The following is a 22,401-nucleotide window of genomic DNA, read 5'->3' as shown; positions in this document are numbered from 1 at the left end:
CCTCGAGTGCATCCTTAATAGCCAACAATTCCCGGTTACCCACGTCATAATTCATCTCGGCAGGCGAAAATTTACGGGAAAAGTAAGCACGGGGATGAAGGCGATTATCAGACACTCCCATTTGAGAGAGCACTGCCCCAATACCCATCTCAGAGGCATCCACCTCCACCACAAAAGGACGCTCTGGATCTGGGTGTCGCAGCACCTTAGCCGAGACAAATGCCCTTTTGAGACGGGCAAAAGCCGCTTTGGCCTCACAAGACCAGTGAGCAACATCCGCCCCTTTCTTAGTGAGTGCCACCAAGGGCGCCACTATAGACGAAAATCCAGCGATAAATCGTCTATAAAAATTCGCAAAGCCCAGGAAACGCTGAAGCGCCTTCAAACTAGTGGGCTGCACCCAATCCAGGACTGCCTGTACCTTGGAACCCTCCATTTGGAAACCTTCTGGGGAGATAATATATCCTAGAAATGCGATTTGCTGAACTTCAAATTCGCACTTCTCCAGCTTCGCCCCAAGCCGGTGGTCTCTGAGTTTCTGGAGGACTAAGCGTACATGCTTCCGATGTTCCTCCAGGGAATGGGAGAAGATTAGGATGTCATCTAAGTATACAACTAAGAATCTATCCAAATATTCCCTGAGCACATCGTTCATGAAATCCTGGAAGACTGCCGGGGCATTACAGAGCCCAAAAGGCATCACCAAATATTCATAATGCCCTGAGTGGGTATTAAAGGCAGTCTTCCATTCATCCCCCTCTCTTATTCGGATTAGATTGTACGCACCGCGTAGGTCAATCTTAGAAAAAATGGTGGCAGTACGAAGCTGGTCAAACAAGACCGAAATGAGAGGCAGTGGGTATGAGTTTTTAATCGTGATACGGTTCAATTCCCTGAAGTCGATGCAGGGTCGCAACGAACCATCCTTTTTACCCACGAAGAAGAACCCCGACCCAACTGGAGACTGTGAAGGTCTGATAAATCCCTTAGCCAAGTTCTCCTGAATGTACTCTGCCATAGCCTGAGTCTCAGGACGTGACAGGGAGTACAACCTGCTCTTGGGTAGCTTAGCATTCGGCAACAAATCAATGGCACAGTCATAGGGGCGATGGGGAGGTAGTACCTCTGCAACTTTTTTGGAGAACACGTCCGCAAAATCTGCATAACATCCTGGCAATCCTGGCAAACTTAGCTGCGAAAGCCTGACTGGAAGGCTCAAGCAACTCCTGAAACAATCAGTACCCCAACTAAGAATCTCCCCAGAGACCCAGTCAAATTGAGGATTGTGGGCCCTTAACCAGGGTAACCCCAACACCAATGGGGCAAAAGTACAGACAGTCACATAAAAGGACAATTTTTCAGAGTGTGTGGCTCCAATAAACAAAGAAATCTGGCTAGTGCAAGAGGTAATTTTACCCTGGGATAATGGTTCCCCGTTTAACCCACAGATCTCAATTTCCGATGCCAAGGGTACTAAGGGAACAGAGGGTTTCAGGGCGAATTGGCGGTCCATAAAAACCCACGTCGGCCCCACTGTCCACAAAGGCCTCAGTCTTGACAGTTTGACCGAGGAGCTTCAAGGTCACCGGAATGATAAAAGTCTTCTTGGGAAATTCTGACTTCTGGCCTGACAGGATATTTCCCATCACCCTCAGGCCCTGAAGTTTTCCGGCTTTTCTGGGCATGATACTACCACATGACCTTTATTCCCACAGTACAAACACAACCCCTGCTGTCTCCTCCGCGTCTTCTCACGTGAGGAGAGGCGGGTAGCCCCAATCTGCATAGGCTCCTCGGAAAATTCCTCAGAGTCTGAGGTTCCCTTGGGAAAGAAGGAAACCTCGGTCTCCCTTTCAAGCCTACGCTCTCTCAGCCGTCTATCCACCCGGATGGATAACTGCATGAGCTGATCCAAGCTATCAGGCAAGGGATATTGTACCAGTTGGTCTTTTATCTGGTTAGAAAGACCTCTTCGGTACTGGTGTCTCAGGGCTGGGTCATTCCACTGGGTATCATGGGCCAACCTCCGAAACTCCGTACAGTAAACCTCAACTGGCCTTCGCCCTTGCTTAAGGATCGAAATCTGAGCCTCGGCTGAGGCCGTCTTGTCAGGGTCATCATACAACATGCCCAGTGCCGTAAAAAAAGCATCAACACTTTTAAGCGATGGACAGTCAGGCTGCAACCCATATGCCCAGACCTGTGGGTCTCCTTGTAGCAAGAAAATCACTATGCCCACCCGCTGAATCTCCGACCCAGAAGACTGAGGCCTAAGCTGGAAATATAGCTTGCAGCTCTCCTTGAAACAAAAGAACTGCGAGCGATCTCCAGAAAAACGATCCGGGAGATTTACTTTCGGCTCCTTAACCCCTGAAGGTGCTGCTGCTGCGGGACAAATCATTAAATTGTCGAGTCAAGACCTGCACCAGATCGACCACCTGTTGCAAAGTATTTTGAGGGGTATGCTCCATATTCCCACAAAATTTCAACAGGAGTATTGGGCTGCTGAATATGTTATTCACACCAGTGCCTGCAGGAATGTACTGGTGTCTGAACGGAGAGGGATGCAAAACAAATGAACTCACAGACAGACTGGGGAATATGACATTACGTACACAGAAGGTGATAGGGTAACAAAATCAACACAAAGTGAACAGAGAAGCCCAGAGGCTAAGAAACTGGGTGTCTCCCTAGTATTAGGAATGCTCAGATGGAAAGAAGCGAGATGTTGTGTTTTAATACGTAGAGAACCCGAAATGCCGTTGCTAAGGGCAACAGCAAAACCCTAAAGGGTTACCAACGGGTGTGGCAGTAAACTCCTTGGTCAGAGATGGAATAATAGACACAAGGAGAGTCTCCACAATCCTAGTCCTCACTTGCAGTGCACTGGTTCAGCTTACTGCCACTAAACTGACACCTGAACACCTTGCACAGTGAGAAAGGATTTTGGCAGGCAAGTCTGAGAATACAGCCGCAAACTTGCTAAGTTCACAGAGTAGCAAAAGAACCCCAGCAAGTTAAACGACTGACTCCAGTCTTACTGCTAGGTCTGGATTGGCAGAGTGTAATACCAAATCCCAAGGCCTATTTGCAGTAAGCAACAAACAAATACAAAACTACACAGTACTGGCTAACTTTCAGGAACTGACTAACCAACAAAGATTCAGCAGCATCTGCTTAACCTGAGAAGAGGGTTTATATAGCAGGTGCTGTCCACGCCCCACTCAGACCTCACAGACTGTGAGCACAAAAACCAGCACCGGATCCCCTGCCGTGCACAAAGCCTGTAACCACTGCACAGCAAAAGACCCGAACCGGAGTATCAGCTGCGCACAGGTTACTCCGCTAGCACTTGTCTCCCGGTTGCCATGACGACGTGGCAGCACAGGGCAGGAGACCCTAACACTCACTCAGCACTAATTCACTCTCTCACTGACTCATCACCAAATCTCTCATTCACTCACTCACTGGCTCATCACTAATTCACTCATTCATTAATTCACTCACTCACTGACTCATCACTAATTCTCTTTCACTCACTCATCACTAATTCTCTCATTCACTCACTCATCACTAATTCTCTCATTCACTGGCTCATCACTAATTCTCTCATTCACTCACTCACCGACTCATGACTAATTCACTCACTGACTCTTCACTAATTCTCTCATTCACTCACTAACTCATCATTAATTCTCTCATTCACACTCACTGACCCATCACTAATTCTCTCATTCACTCACTCACTGACTCATCACTAATTCTCTCATTCACTAACTGGCTCATCACTAATTCTCTCATTCATTAATTCACTCACTCACTGACTCATCACTAATTCTCTCACTCACTCACTCACTGACTCATCACTAATTCTCTCATTCACTCACTCACTGGCTCATCACTAATTCTCTCATTCATTCATTCACTCACTCACTCATCACTAATTCACTCACTCACTGACTCATCACCAAATCTCTCATTCACTCACTCACTGGCTCATCACTAATTCACTCATTCATTAATTCACTCACTCACTGACTCATCACTAATTCTCTTTCACTCACTCATCACTAATTCTCTCATTCACTCACTCATCACTAATTCTCTCATTCACTGGTTCATCACTAATTCTCACATTCATTCACTCACTGACTCATCACTAATTCACTCACACACTCATCACTAATTCACTCACTCTCTCACTCATCACTAATTCTCTCATTCACTCACTCACTTACGCATCACTAATTCCCTCACTGACTCATCACTAATTCTCTTATTTACACATACCCCTTTTACACTCGCACTCCCGGGTCACTCCCGGGATGCGTCCCGGGATGCATTCCCGGGACTGACCCCTTTCACACTGCACTAAGACCTGGGATCGACCCGGGACAGCCCCATTTACACTGATCCCGGGATATCCCTGCAAATGCATAAGTATGTCATTAGAAATGGCCTTGGGCTCAGAAAAGATGACATCATCTTTTCTGAGCCCAAGAAAGCTCCAATCCGAGTCCTTTTAACAGTCCCGGGATAGTGAATCCCGGGACGGACCCTTTCACACTGCACAGCTTCCCGGGACGGTCCTGGGACCAACCCTGGTCGAGACCTGGGTTGAAATCCCGGGATGCTCGACCCGGGAAATTGTCCCTGTACCCTTTCACACTGACAAAAATCCCGGGATGATGCGCGTTCACGTGCAAAATCCCGGGATTTTCATGCGAGTGTAAAAGGGGTATCACTAACTCATCATTAATTCTCTCATTCAAACTCACTGACTCATCACTAATTCTCTCACTCACTGACTCATCACTAATTCTCTCATTCACTCACTCACTGGCTCATCACTAATTCTCTCATTCATTAATTCACTCACTGACTCATCACTAATTCTCTCATTCACTCACTCATCACTAATTATCTAATTCATTCACTCACTCATCACTAATTCTCTCATTTATTCACTCACTCACTGGCTCATCACTAATTCTCTCATTCACTCACTCACTGGCTCATCACTAATTCTCTTATTCGCACTCACTCATGACTAATTCCTCTAATTCACTCACTAACTCCCTAATCACTAATTCTCTTATTCACTCACTCACTGGCTCATCACTAATTCTCTCATTCACTGGTTCATCACTAATTCTCTCATTCATTCCTCACTCACCGACTCATCACTAATTCACTCACTGACTCATCATAATTCACTTAATTCACTCACTCTCTCACTCATCACTAATTCTCTCATTCACTCACTCACTCACGGACTCATCACTAATTCACTCACTCACTTATCACTAATTCTCTCATTCACTTAATCACGGGCTCATCACTATTTCTCTCATTCACACTCACTGACTCATCACTAATTCTCTCATTCACTCACTCACTGACTCATCACTAATTCTCTCATTCACTCACTGACTCATCACTAATTCTCTCATTCACTCACTGACTCATCACTAATTCTCTCATTTACTCACTCAATAACTCATCACTAATTCTCTCATTCACTCACTGACTCATCACTAATTCTCTCATTCACTCACTGACTCATCACTAATTCTCTCATTCACTTACTCGCAGGCTCATCACTAATTCTCTCATTCACACTCACTGACTCATCACTAATTCTCTCATTCACACTCACTGACTCATAACTAATTCTCTCATTCATTCACTCACTGACTCATCACTAATATCATCATTCACTCACTGACTCATCACTAATTCGCTCATTCACTTACTCGCAGGCTCATCACTAATTATCTCATTCACACTCACTAACTCATCACTAATTCTCTCATTCATTCACTGACTCATCACTAATTCTCTCATTCACTCACTCAGACTCATCACTAATTCTCTCATTTACTCACTCACTAACTCATCACTAATTCTCTCATTCACTCACTGACTCATCATTAATTATCTTATTCACTCATCACTATTTCTCTCATTCACTCACTCACTCATCACAAATTATTTCATTCACTCACTGACTCATCACTAATTCTCTCATTTACTCACTGATTCATCACTAATTTTCTCATTCACTCATCACTAATTCTCTCATTCACTCACTGACTCATCACTAATTCTCTCATTCGCTCACTCACTGACTCATCACTAATTCTCACACTGCAATGTAGATCTGACCTAGGACATGCCCCTCCCACACCTAACTCTCTGCACATGTTACATCTGTCCCCTGCAATGCAGCATGTTGTTACCCAGGTGATCAGTTACTGGCTGCTTCTGCATGTAGCCCACACATGCTGGGCAGCTTTATTTTCACACTGCAATGTAGCTCTGAGCTAGGACACACCCCTCCTACACCTAACTCTCTGCACATGTTACATCTGCCCCCTGCAGTGCAGCATGGTGTTACCCAGGTGATCAGTTACTGGCTGCTTCTACATGTAGTCCACACACGGGCTGTATACACTCACTGTCTGATTGCATCCCTTCTCACAGTGTAATACGGAACAGGAGGAGCATTGGTAATTTTCGCACCCTGGCGCTGTAGGTGAAAGGGGTTGGAGACCTTTGCCCGAGTCAAATTATGTACCACAATTGGCCGGCCAGGTGGATCCGCATGTGGCCCTTAATCCACCCCCGCATACCATGCCGACAAAGGACAGAAGAGGGAACGCCACTTACGATTGATATAATGCACTTTTATGTAACTTATTATTTGTTTATGACACATATGAGACACAATCTATCGGGATGCGAGAGGAGCCTCCGCTGGGGGAACGGCTGGGAACACAGGGAAACCTGATATTCTGGCCCAATGGTTTGATCAGGAAGCCTGAAAACAGGGCCAGAAACATCATTATAATAATGGAAAGGGGAAGAAGATAGAGGGAGAAGATAAAAGAATCCTATAAAAAGCCACTTTGCAATTTACTACACTATAAATAATGAAGAGCTTTCTCTGTGTGAGAGGTCCGCAGAGCTGGCACTCTATCAGATAATCTGGCAATGAGACATGCTGCACTACGGCTGGGAATATCTGCAAGAAGACGGAAGACATGACGGAGCGTTACACAAACATTTACTAACTCTCTGCTGGGCCAAGACACTCCAGTGGAACAACGACTATACACACATACACCAGTTGTCCAAAAACTGTTCATTAGCGTTATCTTAAGAACTTACTGGAGGTCCGCTGTCTCCTTTGCTCCCAAGCAAGTGGTCTAGATCATAGGACATGTCCACTTCATCATAGTACTCATCGTAATTCTCCATGTCAATCTCATAGCTGTTCTCAGTCCTGTAGTCATCCCCATTATCTAGAACCGGGTCGTCCCAAGGGTCCAGCTGGTTGTGGCCCTCACTGCCCCCCCAATACAGCGTCCTGTTAAGGATCCTGCGGACTTCACCCTGTTCTTCCATCATTTTCTGATTGTCGTTTTGCAACGCGGTTTTATCGTAAGGCGACGTTACAGACGGCGTTTCGTCTTCAGCTGTTAAAGGACCACGTTCTAGGATATTCTCTGCTGGCTTATGATGTTTTTTTGGTTTTGTTTTCGTATTATTCTCAGGCATTTTGTTAATGTGTAACTGAGCAGCCTCTACGTGATGTGTCGTTTCACCTTGCGCCAAAGTTAGATTTCCAAGAAGGGTGTTTCGTGGCAAATGTGCAGATGAGGTTATATTTGTCAGCAGATCTGGTTGCCTGGCAGGGACCAATTTAGTCTGTGCTTCGTCCTCCGTATGTTTATTAGTCTGCACATGTATAGAGGGAGAAGGTTGTCCTGGGGTCTGGGCTGCCGGCAGAGATCGGTAAGTATCGGTGTGGCGGCAATGCTTCCTCACATAGAGACAATAATTGGCGGATGCTTCTGCTGAAGGAATAATCTCCAGCTGACATATTGCTCCCTCAAACGGAACAGAATGAGAAGTCATTCTCCCCAAGGTGAGCACGCTGCCAGGAGCCAGGGTCTGGATTTCAAATGCAGCCTCCTTGTAAAAGTGTTTCTGTCCACATTCTGCAAACAGGGAAACGGACGTTTGCTCAACACCGACTGCAAAGTTGTGCCACCGTCCATCCTGCACCGTGTAATCGAAGGACACATACTGCTTCCCGCCTGTGTGCACGACCACCTTCCTCGGCAGCAACTGGACTCCAAAATAAAGCTTACTCTTGTTCCTAATACTGAAAAGGAAAGCATTGTTGGACTTGTCCGAGCGCACGCTGATCAACAGGAGAAACGGACGTCCCAAGCTGGTCAGAAAATCAATGTGCACGGGATATTCGATGACTGTGTCTCTGGTCAGACGGACTCCTGACTCTGCCAGCTGCACACCGCGATCTTCTGGAGCAAAGGTCCACGGACTGATTGTAGCAGGCGGCGATAGCAACGGACCTCTCTCTGCGCGGCCTGACTGCTGAAGAGTGTCGATGCCTAAGGAGGAGAAGAAACAGTTTATTAGCTATTCTATGGACTTCTCAGCAGGAAAGAAACCAGACAGCGTTCTCTAGGATTAAGCAAAGCAGAAGATGGTCCCTGATACACGTGTTGTAGACATACTGCAAACACAGTTAGCGAACACAGGGTCATATTCAGAGATGGGCGCCATGGCGATGTTGTAGAGCGTAAAACTTATGTGGCAGCGTCAGATTATTGTAGAACTCAATTAAACCCAAACCTTGCCTTAGAATGTCTTATGAAGTAATAGAAAATGCACTGACTCTTATGTCCCATTGTAACTTTGTTTATAAGGAAAGCGTGATAGAGAATCCCCTCTCTCTAGCAGCACAGAACAAAAGGCTGAAACAGCAAAGCACAGCATGACAGTTATTTTATTTCAAAGTGACAACACTATCCCTGCCCCTGTGTTTATATCTACCACTACTATGGTCCAAATGTAATAGCCTCCTGGTTGCCGAACGTGCTGATGTTCTGTGATTTAGCTGCGAGATTTAAAGCAGCATTTTTCATTCCGCAAAACAAAGTTGGAATTGGTAACAAAATGGTAACACACTGGTATTGGCAACACACTGGTATTGGTAACACAATGGTATTAGTAACACAATGGTAAGACAATGGTATTTGGTAACACACTGGTATTGGTAACACAATGGTATTAGTAACACAATGGTATTGGTAACACAATGGTAACACAATGGTATTGGTAACACACTGGTATTGGTAACACAATGGTATTAGTAACACAATGGTAAGACAATGGTATTGGTAACACAATGGTATTAGTAACACAATGGTATTGGTTAGACAATGGTAACACAATGGTATTGGTTACACAATGGTAACACAATGGTATTAGTAACACAATGGTATTGGTAACACAATGGTAAGACAATGGTATTGGTAACACAATGGTATTAGTAACACAATGGTATTGGTAACACAATGGTATTAGTAACACAATGGTATTGGTAACACAATGGTATTGGTAACACAATGGTATTAGTAACACAATGGTATTGGTAACACAATGGTATTAGTAACACAATGGTATTGGTAACACAATGGTATTGGTAACACAATGGTAAGACAATGGTATTAGTAACACAATGGTATTAGTAACACAATGGTATTGGTAACACAATGGTAAGACAATGGTATTGGTAACACACTGGTATTGGTAACACAATGGTATTAGTAACACAATGGTATTGGTAACACAATGGTAACACAATGGTATTGGTAACACAATGGTATTGGTTACACAATGGTAACACAATGGTATTAGTAACACAATGGTATTGGTTAGACAATGGTAACACAATGGTATTGGTTACACAATGGCACTTGGAGACTCTTCTTACATCTGGACATGTATCAGAGATAAACGGTGAAGATTGGATTGAACAATTGTTGTACACCGCGTCTTCAGTGAGCATTGCACATGAATGGGAAAGGAACCGGTTCCTGCATGTGGCACGCTGTGGAATGACACTATGTGTAGGACTATACATCACTGACTGCAATACACTTACATATAGTTACTGGATTTACAGGACATTATAACGCAGTAGTAGAGGAATAGTTTATAAAACACGACATCCTCCTTTTCCTCATCAGTAAAGTCCTCTTTAACGGTTATGGGAAGTTCACCTCATAGATTCCGAGCACAGCCGCCATCCCTTCTCACAGGCCGGGGGTGGAAATATTTCTGTCTGAGGGGCCAGAAATAGGACACCAGAGGAGTAAAACGGGATGAGACAAGAACACTGGCACAGTGTTTGAAAGGCAGGTATATTTGCCCCAGGTTTCTAACCTATGTACTTTAAAAAAAAAACAGGAATATATTGTGTGGGTTCTGCTGAGAGCCTTTTGGCTTTTGCTAAAAGCCGGTTAAGGGGTCCAGGGGTTTGGCTGGAGAGTGAGGGCGGGCTCCATCCATTAAGGTCCAGTTCAGGTCTTAGAGCCTGTAGCCGCAGAGCACAATAGTTAGTAACTGCACCTGCATGAGGATATCAAAGGCTGCCTAGCCTGATCATTCTATCTCTCACACTGCCTGGGGAAAAGGGGACTGCACAGTGTCTGTGAGAGAGAACCTCCTCCTGGACACGAGTGAGCTATACTGGGTGATATGTCACTTATGGTTTGTAGTGTTATTCAGGAGTGACTTATGTTTAGTTAGTGACAGGCGGCAAGGTGTTTATTTGTTATCATTTATTATTGTGCTTAATAACACTGATTGAGGTCTCGGCTGCTGTGCGTCCAAAATCAGGACGCATACACAGTGCGACTCAGATGCATGCGCAGATGAAAGACCGTCAGCCGTTTGCGTGAATATGAGAACCAGGCCCAATGGCACTCTAGTGACCGCACGCCTCTGCCAGATGCCATATTGCAGACACACACCCGCTACTCCTACCACTAAGATACACACTAGACAATACTCGTGTATGCTGAAAACGTGCACAACAAATGCAGCAAACAGCCAGGGAGACTAATACAGGAGTCAGTCAATGAGTGAAATAAACGGGACATAAGTGTCAGTGGAAGTCAGCGGAGAATGCTGCAGCTTGTCTCCAAATAACTCCGCTCTTGTTCCTATTACATCAGGTCACATTCAGTCCAACCTACGCAGCAGCAGAAGGGTTAAATATCCCACCATAGATCTTATCCCTGTCCCCTCAGTCCACACCTCCAGGAAATGAAATAGCTGCAGCCCTCCGTGACAGAGAAGAGACCATCTATCACAGAGCTGTCTACAGTAACTGGAAACGCAGCGCCCTGACAGGGAGATGAGGCCCACAGCGCCACACGCCCCACTTACCCCGCTCACAGACACTTCTAGATCACTATGCGCTGAAAGCACGCTGCATGGCTGTAACCGCAGGTGTAGGAGCGCTGTGGGGGCCATTCAACCAGCTGCGTCTACAGTAATAAGTCACTGTCTGTACACAGGGGGTAATTCAGACCTGATCGCAGCAGCAAATTTGTTAGCAGTTGGGCAAAACCATGGGGCTCATTTCCGAGTTGATCGTAGCTACGAGCTACGATCATCTTCCCTGACATGCGGGGGAGCGCCCAGCACAGGGCATGTCAGTGCCCCCCCCCCCTCCCCCCCCCATCACCCCCTCCCCCCCCCCTTCCCCCCCTCCCCCGCACAAGTACAAAAGCATTGCACAGCGGCTTTTGTATTTGTGGAGTAACTCCCGGCCTGGAGTTGTTCGCCGCGGCCCGCACCCCCCTAACAGTCCGGCCACCCCTGCGTTGGCCGGACCGCGCTCCATAAATGGCGGCTTAATGCCGCCATTCAGCCCCTTCCCACCCAGCAACCGCCTCTATCTCAGAGGCGATTGCTAGGCAACGACGACTGCCATGCGCCGGCGCACTTCCAACCCGATCGCTGCACTGCGACAAACTGCAGCGAGCGATCGGGTCGGAATGACCCTCCATGTGCACTGCAGGGGGGGGGGGGGGCAGATGTAACATGTGCAGAGAGAGTTAGATTTGGATGGGGTGTGGTCAAACTGAAATCTAAATTGCAGTGTAAAAATAAAGCAGCCAGTATTTACCCTGCACAGAAACAAAATAACCCACCCAAATCTAACTCTCTCTGCACATGTTACATTTTTCCCCCTGCAGTGCACGTGGTTTTGCCCAACTGCTAACAAATTTGCTGCTGCGATCAGGTCTGAATTACCCCCACAGGGTGTCTCCAGCTGAAGCGAGTGGAAGTGTGCACACAGAGACTGCTTTCCGCATTGCGTCAGTTGTGGCGTTGCCAGCGGTGCTCAGAAACAGTGAGGCTCTGTAATATACAGCGCGGCTGTACTAAAGGGCCGTAGTGACACGTGCACAAAGACGCAGGAGACCTATGTGCTAATCAATGTTCTGTAAGAGGGACGACACAGTACAAGCTTTGGCTACACTTTACCTGTGGACGCAAGAGCCCCAAATACAAGGGTCTGTTTCTCCCCACAGCACCCACAGGCAGCACGGTCACAACCAGACAAAATGCAACCCATATACAATGCCGCAGGCTGAGGGTCATGACCCCAAATGTCACCACTACGCCCCAGTGTTACAGAGAAGGGTGTCACTGGTCTGCGTCTCACCTTGTGCTCGTCTCTCTGCGACACCGACAGCTGCGCATACTGCGATTACAATGAGGAGCTTTATCCTGAAAGGTAGAAACGGAAATGAACATTAACACGTGCGGTTACAGGTCATACAAGTAGAATAATAAAATGCTGGAACAGGAATAATGAAACAAAAAGATGTAATTACAAAATAAAATAGCAAAATCATAAATTATTATACATGTCCCATTATTTGTGCGGGTTGGGTACAAAATGCCGGCGTCACAATCCCAACACCCAGGATGCAGACAGGGGAATCCGACAGATCCCGGTAAGTATTAACTAACCCACTCCTCCAACAGCCAGAACCCCCCCCCCCCCCCCCCGCAACCTAACCCTAACTGCCCCATCAACCGCAGCCTAACCCTAACTGCCCCATCCCCCGCAACCTAACCCTAACTGCCCCATCCCCCGCAACCTAACCCTAACTCTCCCCCAACGCCTTAACCAGCCCCCTCCCAGCGTAAGCCTAAATTGCACCATCCCCCGCTGCCTAACCTTCCCCCCGCAGCCTAACCCTAACCTTCCCCCCGCAGCCTAAGCCTAACCACTACCCCTCTCACAACCTAACCCAAAACAGCCCCTCACCGAACCCTTACCACCCCACCCCCATAGCCTAATCCAAACCAGCCACCTGCCGAACCCTTACCACCCCACCCCACACAGCCTAACCCTAACCTCCTTATACCCCCTGCAGCCTAGCCCTAACCTCCCCCACAGCCTAACCCAAACCAGCCCCCCGCAGCCTAAGCCTAACCACTACCCCTCTCACAGCCTAACACAAACCAGCCCCCCGCCGAACCCTTACCACACCACCCCCACAGCCTAACCCAAACCAGCCCCCCGCCGAACCCTTACCACCCCACCCCCACAGCCTAACCCAAACCTCCTTATACCCCCTGCAGCCTAGCCCTAACCTCCCCCACAGCCTAACCCAAACCAGCCCCCCGCAGCCTAAGCCTAACCACTACCCCTCTCACAGCCTAACACAAACCAGCCCCCCGCCGAACCCTTACCACACCACCCCCACAGCCTAACCCAAACCAGCCCCCCGCCGAACCCTTACCACCCCACCCCCACAGCCTAACCCAAACCAGCCCCCCCGCCGAACCCTTACCACACCACCCCCACAGCCTAACACAAACCAGCCCCCCGCCGAACCCTTACCACACCACCCCACAGCCTAACCCTAACCCTCCCCATATTCTCTAGCCCTAAACCCAGTACTTACTGTCGGGTTACTGAACGCTTCTGGTGTATACAGGAGCAGCCTTCTCCACCGACACACGCACACATTTATACACACCCTCCTGCACCGACACACACACACATTTATACACACCCTCCTCCACCGACACACACACACATTTATACACACCCTCCTCCACCGACACACGCACACATTTATACACACCCTCCTGCACCGACACACACACACATTTATACACACCCTCCTCCACCGACACACACACACATTTATACACACCCTCCTGCACCGACACACACACACATTTATACACACCCTCCTCCACCGACACACACACACATTTATACACACCCTCCTCCACCGACACACGCACACATTTATACACACCCTCCTGCACCGACACACACACACATTTATACACACCCTCCTCCACCGACACACACACACATTTATACACACCCTCCTCCACCGACACACACACACATTTATACACACCCTCCTCCACCGACACACGCACACATTTATACACACCCTCCTCCACCGACACACACACACATTTATACACACCCTCCTCCACCGACACACGCACACATTTATACACACCCTCCTCCACCGACACACACACACATTTATACACACCCTCCTCCACCGACACACGCACACATTTATACACACCCTCCTGCACTGACACACGCACACACATTTATACACACCCTCCTGCACTGACACACGCACACACATTTATACACACACTCCTGCACTGACACACACGCACACATTTATACACACCCTCCTGCACTAACACACACACATTTATACACACCCTCCTGCACTGACACACACACATTTATACACACCCTCCTGCACTGACACACACACATTTATACACACCCTCCTGCACTGACACACGCACACATTTATACACACCCTCCTGCACTGAGACACACACACACACACACACACATTTATACACACCTCCTGCACTGACACACACACACTGATTTATACACACACTCCAGTACTGACACACACGCACACATTTATACACACCCTCCTGCACTGACACACACACATTTATACACACCCTCCTCCACCGACACACGCACACATTTATACACACCCTTCTGCACTGACACACGCACACACATTTATACACACACTCCTGCACTGACACACACGCACACACATTTATACACACCCTCCTGCACTGACACACACACATTTATACACACCCTCCTGCACTGACACACATACACATTTATACGCACCCTCCTGCACTGACACACACACACACATACACACATTTATACACACCCTCCTGCACTGACACACGCACACACATTTATACACACACTCCTGCACTGACACACACGCACACATTTATACACACCCTCCTGCACTGACACACACATTTATACACACCCTCCTGCACTGACACACACACACATTTATACACACCCTCCTGCACTGACACACACACACACATTTATACACACACTCCTGCACTGACACACACGCACACATTTATACACACCCTCCTGCACTGACACACACATTTATACACACCCTCCTGCACTGACACACACACATTTATACACACCCTCCTGCACTGACACACACACACATTTATAAACACCCTCCTGCACTGACACACGCACACATTTATACACACACTCCTGCACTGACACACACGCACACATTTATACACACCCTCCTGCACTAACACACACACATTTATACACACCCTCCTGCACTGACACACACACATTTATACACACCCTCCTGCACTGACACACACACATTTATACACACCCTCCTGCACTGACACACGCACACATTTATACACACCCTCCTGCACTGACACACACACACACACACACACACACACACATTTATACACACCTCCTGCACTGACACACACACACTGATTTATACACACACTCCAGTACTGACACACACGCACACATTTATACACACCCTCCTGCACTGACACACACACATTTATACACACCCTCCTCCACCGACACACGCACACATTTATACACACCCTTCTGCACTGACACACGCACACACATTTATACACACACTCCTGCACTGACACACACGCACACACATTTATACACACCCTCCTGCACTGACACACACACATTTATACACACCCTCCTGCACTGACACACATACACATTTATACGCACCCTCCTGCACTGACACACACACACACATACACACATTTATACACACCCTCCTGCACTGACACACGCACACACATTTATACACACACTCCTGCACTGACACACACGCACACATTTATACACACCCTCCTGCACTGACACACACATTTATACACACCCTCCTGCACTGACACACACACACATTTATACACACCCTCCTGCACTGACACACACACACACACACATTTATACACACACTCCTGCACTGACACACACGCACACATTTATACACACCCTCCTGCACTGACACACACATTTATACACACCCTCCTGCACTGACACACACACATTTATACACACCCTCCTGCACTGACACACACACACATTTATAAACACCCTCCTGCACTGACACACGCACACACATTTATACACACACTCCTGCACTGACACACACGCACACATTTATACACACCCTCCTGCACTGACACACACACATTTATACACACCCTCCTGCACTGACACACACACATTTATACACACCCTCCTGCACTGACGCACGCACACATTTATACACACCCTCCTGCACTGACACACATTTATACACACCCTCCTGCACTGACACACGCACACACATTTATACACACACTCCTGCACTGACACACACGCACACATTTATACACACCCTCCTGCACTGACACACACACAAACACACATTTATACACACCCTCCTGCACTGACACGCACACATTTATACACACCCTGCAGCACTGACACACACACATTTATACACACCCTCCTGCACTGACACACACATTTATACACACCCTCCTGCACTGACACACACACACACATTTATACACACCCTGCAGCACTGACACACACGCACAAACATTTATACACACCCTCCTGCACTGACACACGCACACACATTTATACACACCCTCCTGCACTGACACGCACACATTTATACACACCCTCCTGCACTGACACACACACACATTTATACACACCCTGCAGCACTGACACACACGCACAAACATTTATACACACCCTCCTGCACTGACACACGCACACACATTTATACACACCCTCCTGCACTGACACGCACACATTTATATACACCCTCCTGCACTGACACACACACACACATTTATACACACCCTGCAGCACTGATACACACGCACAAACATTCATACACACCCTCCTGCACTGACACACGCACACACATTTATACACACCCTCCTGCACCGACACACGCACACACATTTATACACACGCTCCTGCACCGACACACGCACACACATTTATACACACCCTCCTGCACCGACACACACGCACACACATTTATACACACCCTCCTGCACTGACACACGCACACATTTATACACACCCTGCAGCACTGACACACACGCACACACATTTATACACACCCTCCTGCACTGACACACGCACATACATTTATACACACACTCCTGCACTGACACACACGCACACACATTTATACACACCCTCCTGCACTGACACACGCACACACATTTATACACACCCTCCTGCACTGACACACACACATTTATACACACCCTCCTGCACTGACACACGCACACATTTATACACATCCTGCAGCACTGACACACACGCACACACATTTATACACACCCTCCTGCACTGACACACGCACACATTTATACAAACCCTGCAGCACTGACACAAATGCACACACATTTATACACACCCTCCTGCACTGACACACACACACATTTATACACACCCTGCAGCACTGACACACACGGACACACATTTATACACACCCTACTGCACTGACACACACACATTTATACACACCCTGCAGCACTGACACACACACATTTATACACACCCTCCTGCACTGACACACACGCACACACATTTATACACACCCTCCTGCACTGACACACATGCACACACATTTATACACACCCTCCTGCACTGACACACACGCACACACATTTATACACACCCTCCTGCACTCACACACACGCACACACATTTATACACACCCTCCTGCACTGACACACACGCACACACATTTATACACACCCTCCTGCACTCACACACACGCACACACATTTATACACACCCTCCTGCACTGACACACACGCACACACATTTATACACACCCTGCAGCACTGACACACACACATTTATGCACACCCTGCAGCACTGACACACACACATTTATACACACCCTCCTGCACTGACACACACGCACACCTTTATACACACCCTGCAGCACTGACACACACACATTTATACACACCCTGCAGCACTGACACACACACATTTATACACACCCTCCTGCACTGACACACACACATTTATACACACCCTCCTGCACTGACACACACGCACACCTTTATACACACCCTGCAGCACTGACACACACACACATTTATACACACCCTGCAGCACTGACACACACACATTTATACACACCCTCCTGCACTGACACACACGCACATATTTATACACACCCTGCAGCACTGACACACACACATTTATACACACCCTCCTGCACTGACACACACGCACACATTTATACACACCCTCCTGCACTGACACACACACATTTATACACACCCTCCTGCAGTGACACACACGCACACCTTTATACACACACTGCAGCACTGACACACACACATTTATACACACCCTGCAGCACTGACACACACACATTTATACACACCCTCCTGCACTGACACACACGCACACCTTTATACACACCCTGCAGCACTGACACACACAAATTTATACACACCCTGCAGCACTGACACACACACATTTATACACACCCTCCTGCACTGAGACACACACACACACACACACACACACACACACACACACACACCCTGCAGCACTGACACACACACATTTATACACACCCTGCAGCACTGACACACACACATTTATACACACCCTCCTGCACTGACACACACACATTTATACACACCCTCCTGCACTGACACACACACACACACACACACACACACCTTTGTACACACCCTGCAGCACTGACACACACACATTTATACACACCCTGCAGCACTGACACACACACATTTATACACACCCTCCTGCACTGACACACACACATTTATACACACCCTCCTGCACTGACACACACACACACATTTATACACACCCTCTGCTTTATTCTTCTAGTTTCCACTTTGCAGGTTTATATGTACAAGGTCATCAGTCATGTCTACACCAATGTCGTCATTAGGGTTAGGCTGCGGATGGGAGCTTAGGAGTAGGGTAAGAATACCGGAACGCCAGAGGTCTGAACAGAGCCAGCCCTAACCAATATGATGCCCTAGGCAAGATTTTGGCTGGTGCCCCCTAGCACCGCCGCTAGCTCTGCAGGAGATGCCTGGCATGAGTCAGCTGGCAGCTCTGCTAATGTTGGGCGCCTTTTGTTTATGAAAATGCATCTTATTTGCATTACTATGTGGCTAGGATACACAAGCAGCTTCTGCTGATAAAAATGATATGCAGCATGCCAATATACTGTGTGCGACTGCGGCTGTATCTGCATATGAAATGCTACATTACAGTGATTTCCAGGAATACACTGCAACGCAGCATTTCGTATGCAGATACAGCCGCAGTCACACACAGAATATAGGCATGCCGCATATCATTTTAATCAGCAGAAGCTGCTGGTGCCCATAAGCATACCAAATGCCCTAGGCATCTGCCTAGTTTGCCTCTGCATAAAGCCGGCTCTGGGTGTGAAGATGCTGGAGTTGCTGCAGCCGCCAAGAGAAGGTACGTGGGCCACCATGGTCAATGCCGACACTATGACTGTGTTGACATTATGACTTTTGCCATACCACGGTCCTCACACCCTATCCCCACCCCAGCAGCTCATGTTTTCAGGATTTCTTTAATCATGCACAGGTGATTTTGCCTGCTTGGCTGGGTCAGTCATTATCCTATATTTCCTCATTGCTGTAGTGAATGGAACATTCCGCGGACACTTTTTGGAGAAGAACCTAGTTTTGCGCCACCTTTAATGTTACCGGCAGTGATCAGAAGGGTTACTGCCCCACCGCAAACACCGCCCTACCGCAAACGCCATTACACAAAGACAAGACGTGACTGCTGCCACCTACACTCTATATGGTATATCTGAGCCCTATTAATAACACCGGCATTACGTCTGATGGCGTCAGCCAGGAGGGCAGCACAATGGAAACGCGGGAACGCATCACAACATCAAGGATATAGAACACGGAACTTTGTCCACACTCAGAGATACGGAGTGCAACGGGAGAGAGATCACTATATATACTATATCACTATATAGGAATCAGTGTCAGCTCTGCGTTTTGGCGTGTAGACTTGTTACAGCTGTGCACTTTCTGCACTACGCGGCGTGAGACGCAGGTGAGACGCTCTGCACCACAGTGATCCCCAGACTTTTTTACTTTTTCTTAACTTTAACGTCTTATTCGCACGGTAGCGGCACACAGGCGGTCACTCACATGTGGTTGGAGTTGCTGTCACTTCCTTGGAAGCAGCAGTGATATCGCTGTATGGTGACGCAGCAGGAGACGTCTATTACACGTATGGTGACGCAGCAGGAGACGTCTATTACACGTATGGTGACGCAGTAGGAGACGTCTATTACACGTATGGTGACGCAGTAGGAGACGTCTATTACACGTATGGTGACGCAGCAGGAGACGTCTATTACACGTATGGTGACGCAGCAGGAGACGTCTATTACACGTATGGTGACGCAGTAGGAGACGTCTATTACACGTATGGTGACGCAGGAGGAGACGTCTATTACACGTATGGTGACGCAGCAGGAGACGTCTATTACACGTATGGTGACGCAGTAGGAGACGTCTATTACACGTATGGTGACGCAGCAGGAGACGTCTATTACACGTATGGTGACGCAGCAGGAGACGTCTATTACACGTATGGTGACGCAGTAGGAGACGTCTATTACACGTATGGTGACGCAGTAGGAGACGTCTATTACACGTATGGTGACGCAGCAGGAGGCGTCTATTACACGTATGGTGACGCAGCAGGAGACATCTATTACACGTATGGTGACGCAGCAGGAGACGTCTATTACACGTATGGTGGCGCAGCAGGAGGCGTCTATTACACGTATGGTGACGCAGCAGGAGACGTCTATTACACGTATGGTGACGCAGCAGGAGACGTCTATTACACGTATGGTGACGCAGCAGGAGGCGTCTGTTACACGTATGGTGACGCAGCAGGAGGCGTCTGTTACACGTATGGTGACGCAGCAGGAGGCGTCTATTACACGTATGGTGACGCAGCAGGAGGCGTCTATTACACGTATGGTGACGCATTAGGAGACGTCTATTACACGTATGGTGACGCAGCAAGAGGCGTCTATTACACGTATGGTGACGCAGCAGGAGGCGTCTGTTACACGTATGGTGACGCAGCAGGAGGCGTCTATTACACGTATGGTGACGCAGCAGGAGGCGTCTGTTACACGTATGGTGACGCAGCAGGAGGCGTCTGTTACACGTATGGTGACGCAGCAGGAGGCGTCTATTACACATATGGTGACGCAGCAGGAGGCGTCTGTTACACGTATGGTGACGCAGCAGGAGGCGTCTATTACACGTATGGTGACGCAGCAGGAGGCGTCTGTTACACGTATGGTGACGCAGCAGGAGGCGTCTATTACACGTATGGTGACGCAGTAGGAGGCGTCTGTTACACGTATGGTGACGCAGCAGGAGGTGTCCATTACATGTATGGTGATGCCTGTTACACGTATGGTGGCGCAGCAGGAGGCGTCTCTTACACGTATGGTGACGCAGCAGGAGGCGTCTGTTACACGTATGGTGAAGCAGCAGGAGGCGTCTGTTACACGTATGGTGAAGCAGCAGGAGGCGTCTGTTACACGTATGGTGACGCATCAGGAGGCGTCTGTTACACGTATGGTGACGCAGCAGGAGGCGTCTGTTACACGTATGGTGACGCAGCAGGGGGCGTCTATTACACGTATGGTGACGCAGCAGGAGGCGTCTGTTACACGTATGGTGACGCAGCAGGAGGTGTCTATTACATGTATGGTGACGCCTGTTACACATATGGTGACGCAGCAGGAGGCGTCTGTTACACGTATGGTGACGCAGCAGGAGGCGTCTATTACACGTATGGTGATGCAGCAGGAGGCGTCTGTTACACGTATGGTGACGCAGCAGGAGGCGTCTATTACACGTATGATGACGCAGCAGGAGGCATCTGTTACACGTATGGTGACGCAGCAGGAGGTCTCCATTACATGTATGGTGATGCCTGTTACACGTATGGTGGCGCAGCAGGAGGCGTCTGTTACACGTATGGTGACGCAGCAGGAGGCGTCTGTTACACGTATGGTGACGCAGCAGGAG

General features: G+C 48.1%; 1 protein-coding gene across 4 annotated transcripts in view; it reads right to left on the bottom strand.

The window, feature by feature from the left end:
- The window catches only part of COL24A1 (collagen type XXIV alpha 1 chain), a 767,149-nt gene that overhangs the window by 701,450 nt on the left and 43,298 nt on the right, over positions 1 to 22,401 (bottom strand). For 3 of the 4 annotated variants that reach the window (XR_010186531.1, XM_063938932.1, XM_063938934.1), the window contains exons 2-3: positions 12,560 to 12,624; positions 7,174 to 8,423 (exon numbers count right to left, since the gene is read on the bottom strand). Coding sequence is in view for 3 of the 4 variants with exons in the window: in XM_063938932.1 (XP_063795002.1) it covers positions 7,174 to 8,423; positions 12,560 to 12,624 (1,315 nt within the window). In the remaining variant the exon portion in view is untranslated. Of the gene's footprint in view, positions 1 to 7,173; positions 8,424 to 12,559; positions 12,625 to 12,764; positions 12,884 to 22,401 lie in introns of those variants that run through there. The other variant, XM_063938933.1, reaches the window with a different exon arrangement.

Source organism: Pseudophryne corroboree, chromosome 9, assembly GCF_028390025.1.
Source record: "Pseudophryne corroboree isolate aPseCor3 chromosome 9, aPseCor3.hap2, whole genome shotgun sequence".
Classification (NCBI taxonomy): Eukaryota; Metazoa; Chordata; class Amphibia; order Anura; family Myobatrachidae; genus Pseudophryne; species Pseudophryne corroboree.
Note: the sequence above shows the minus strand (reverse complement) of the source record. Positions and strands in the feature narration are given on the sequence as shown.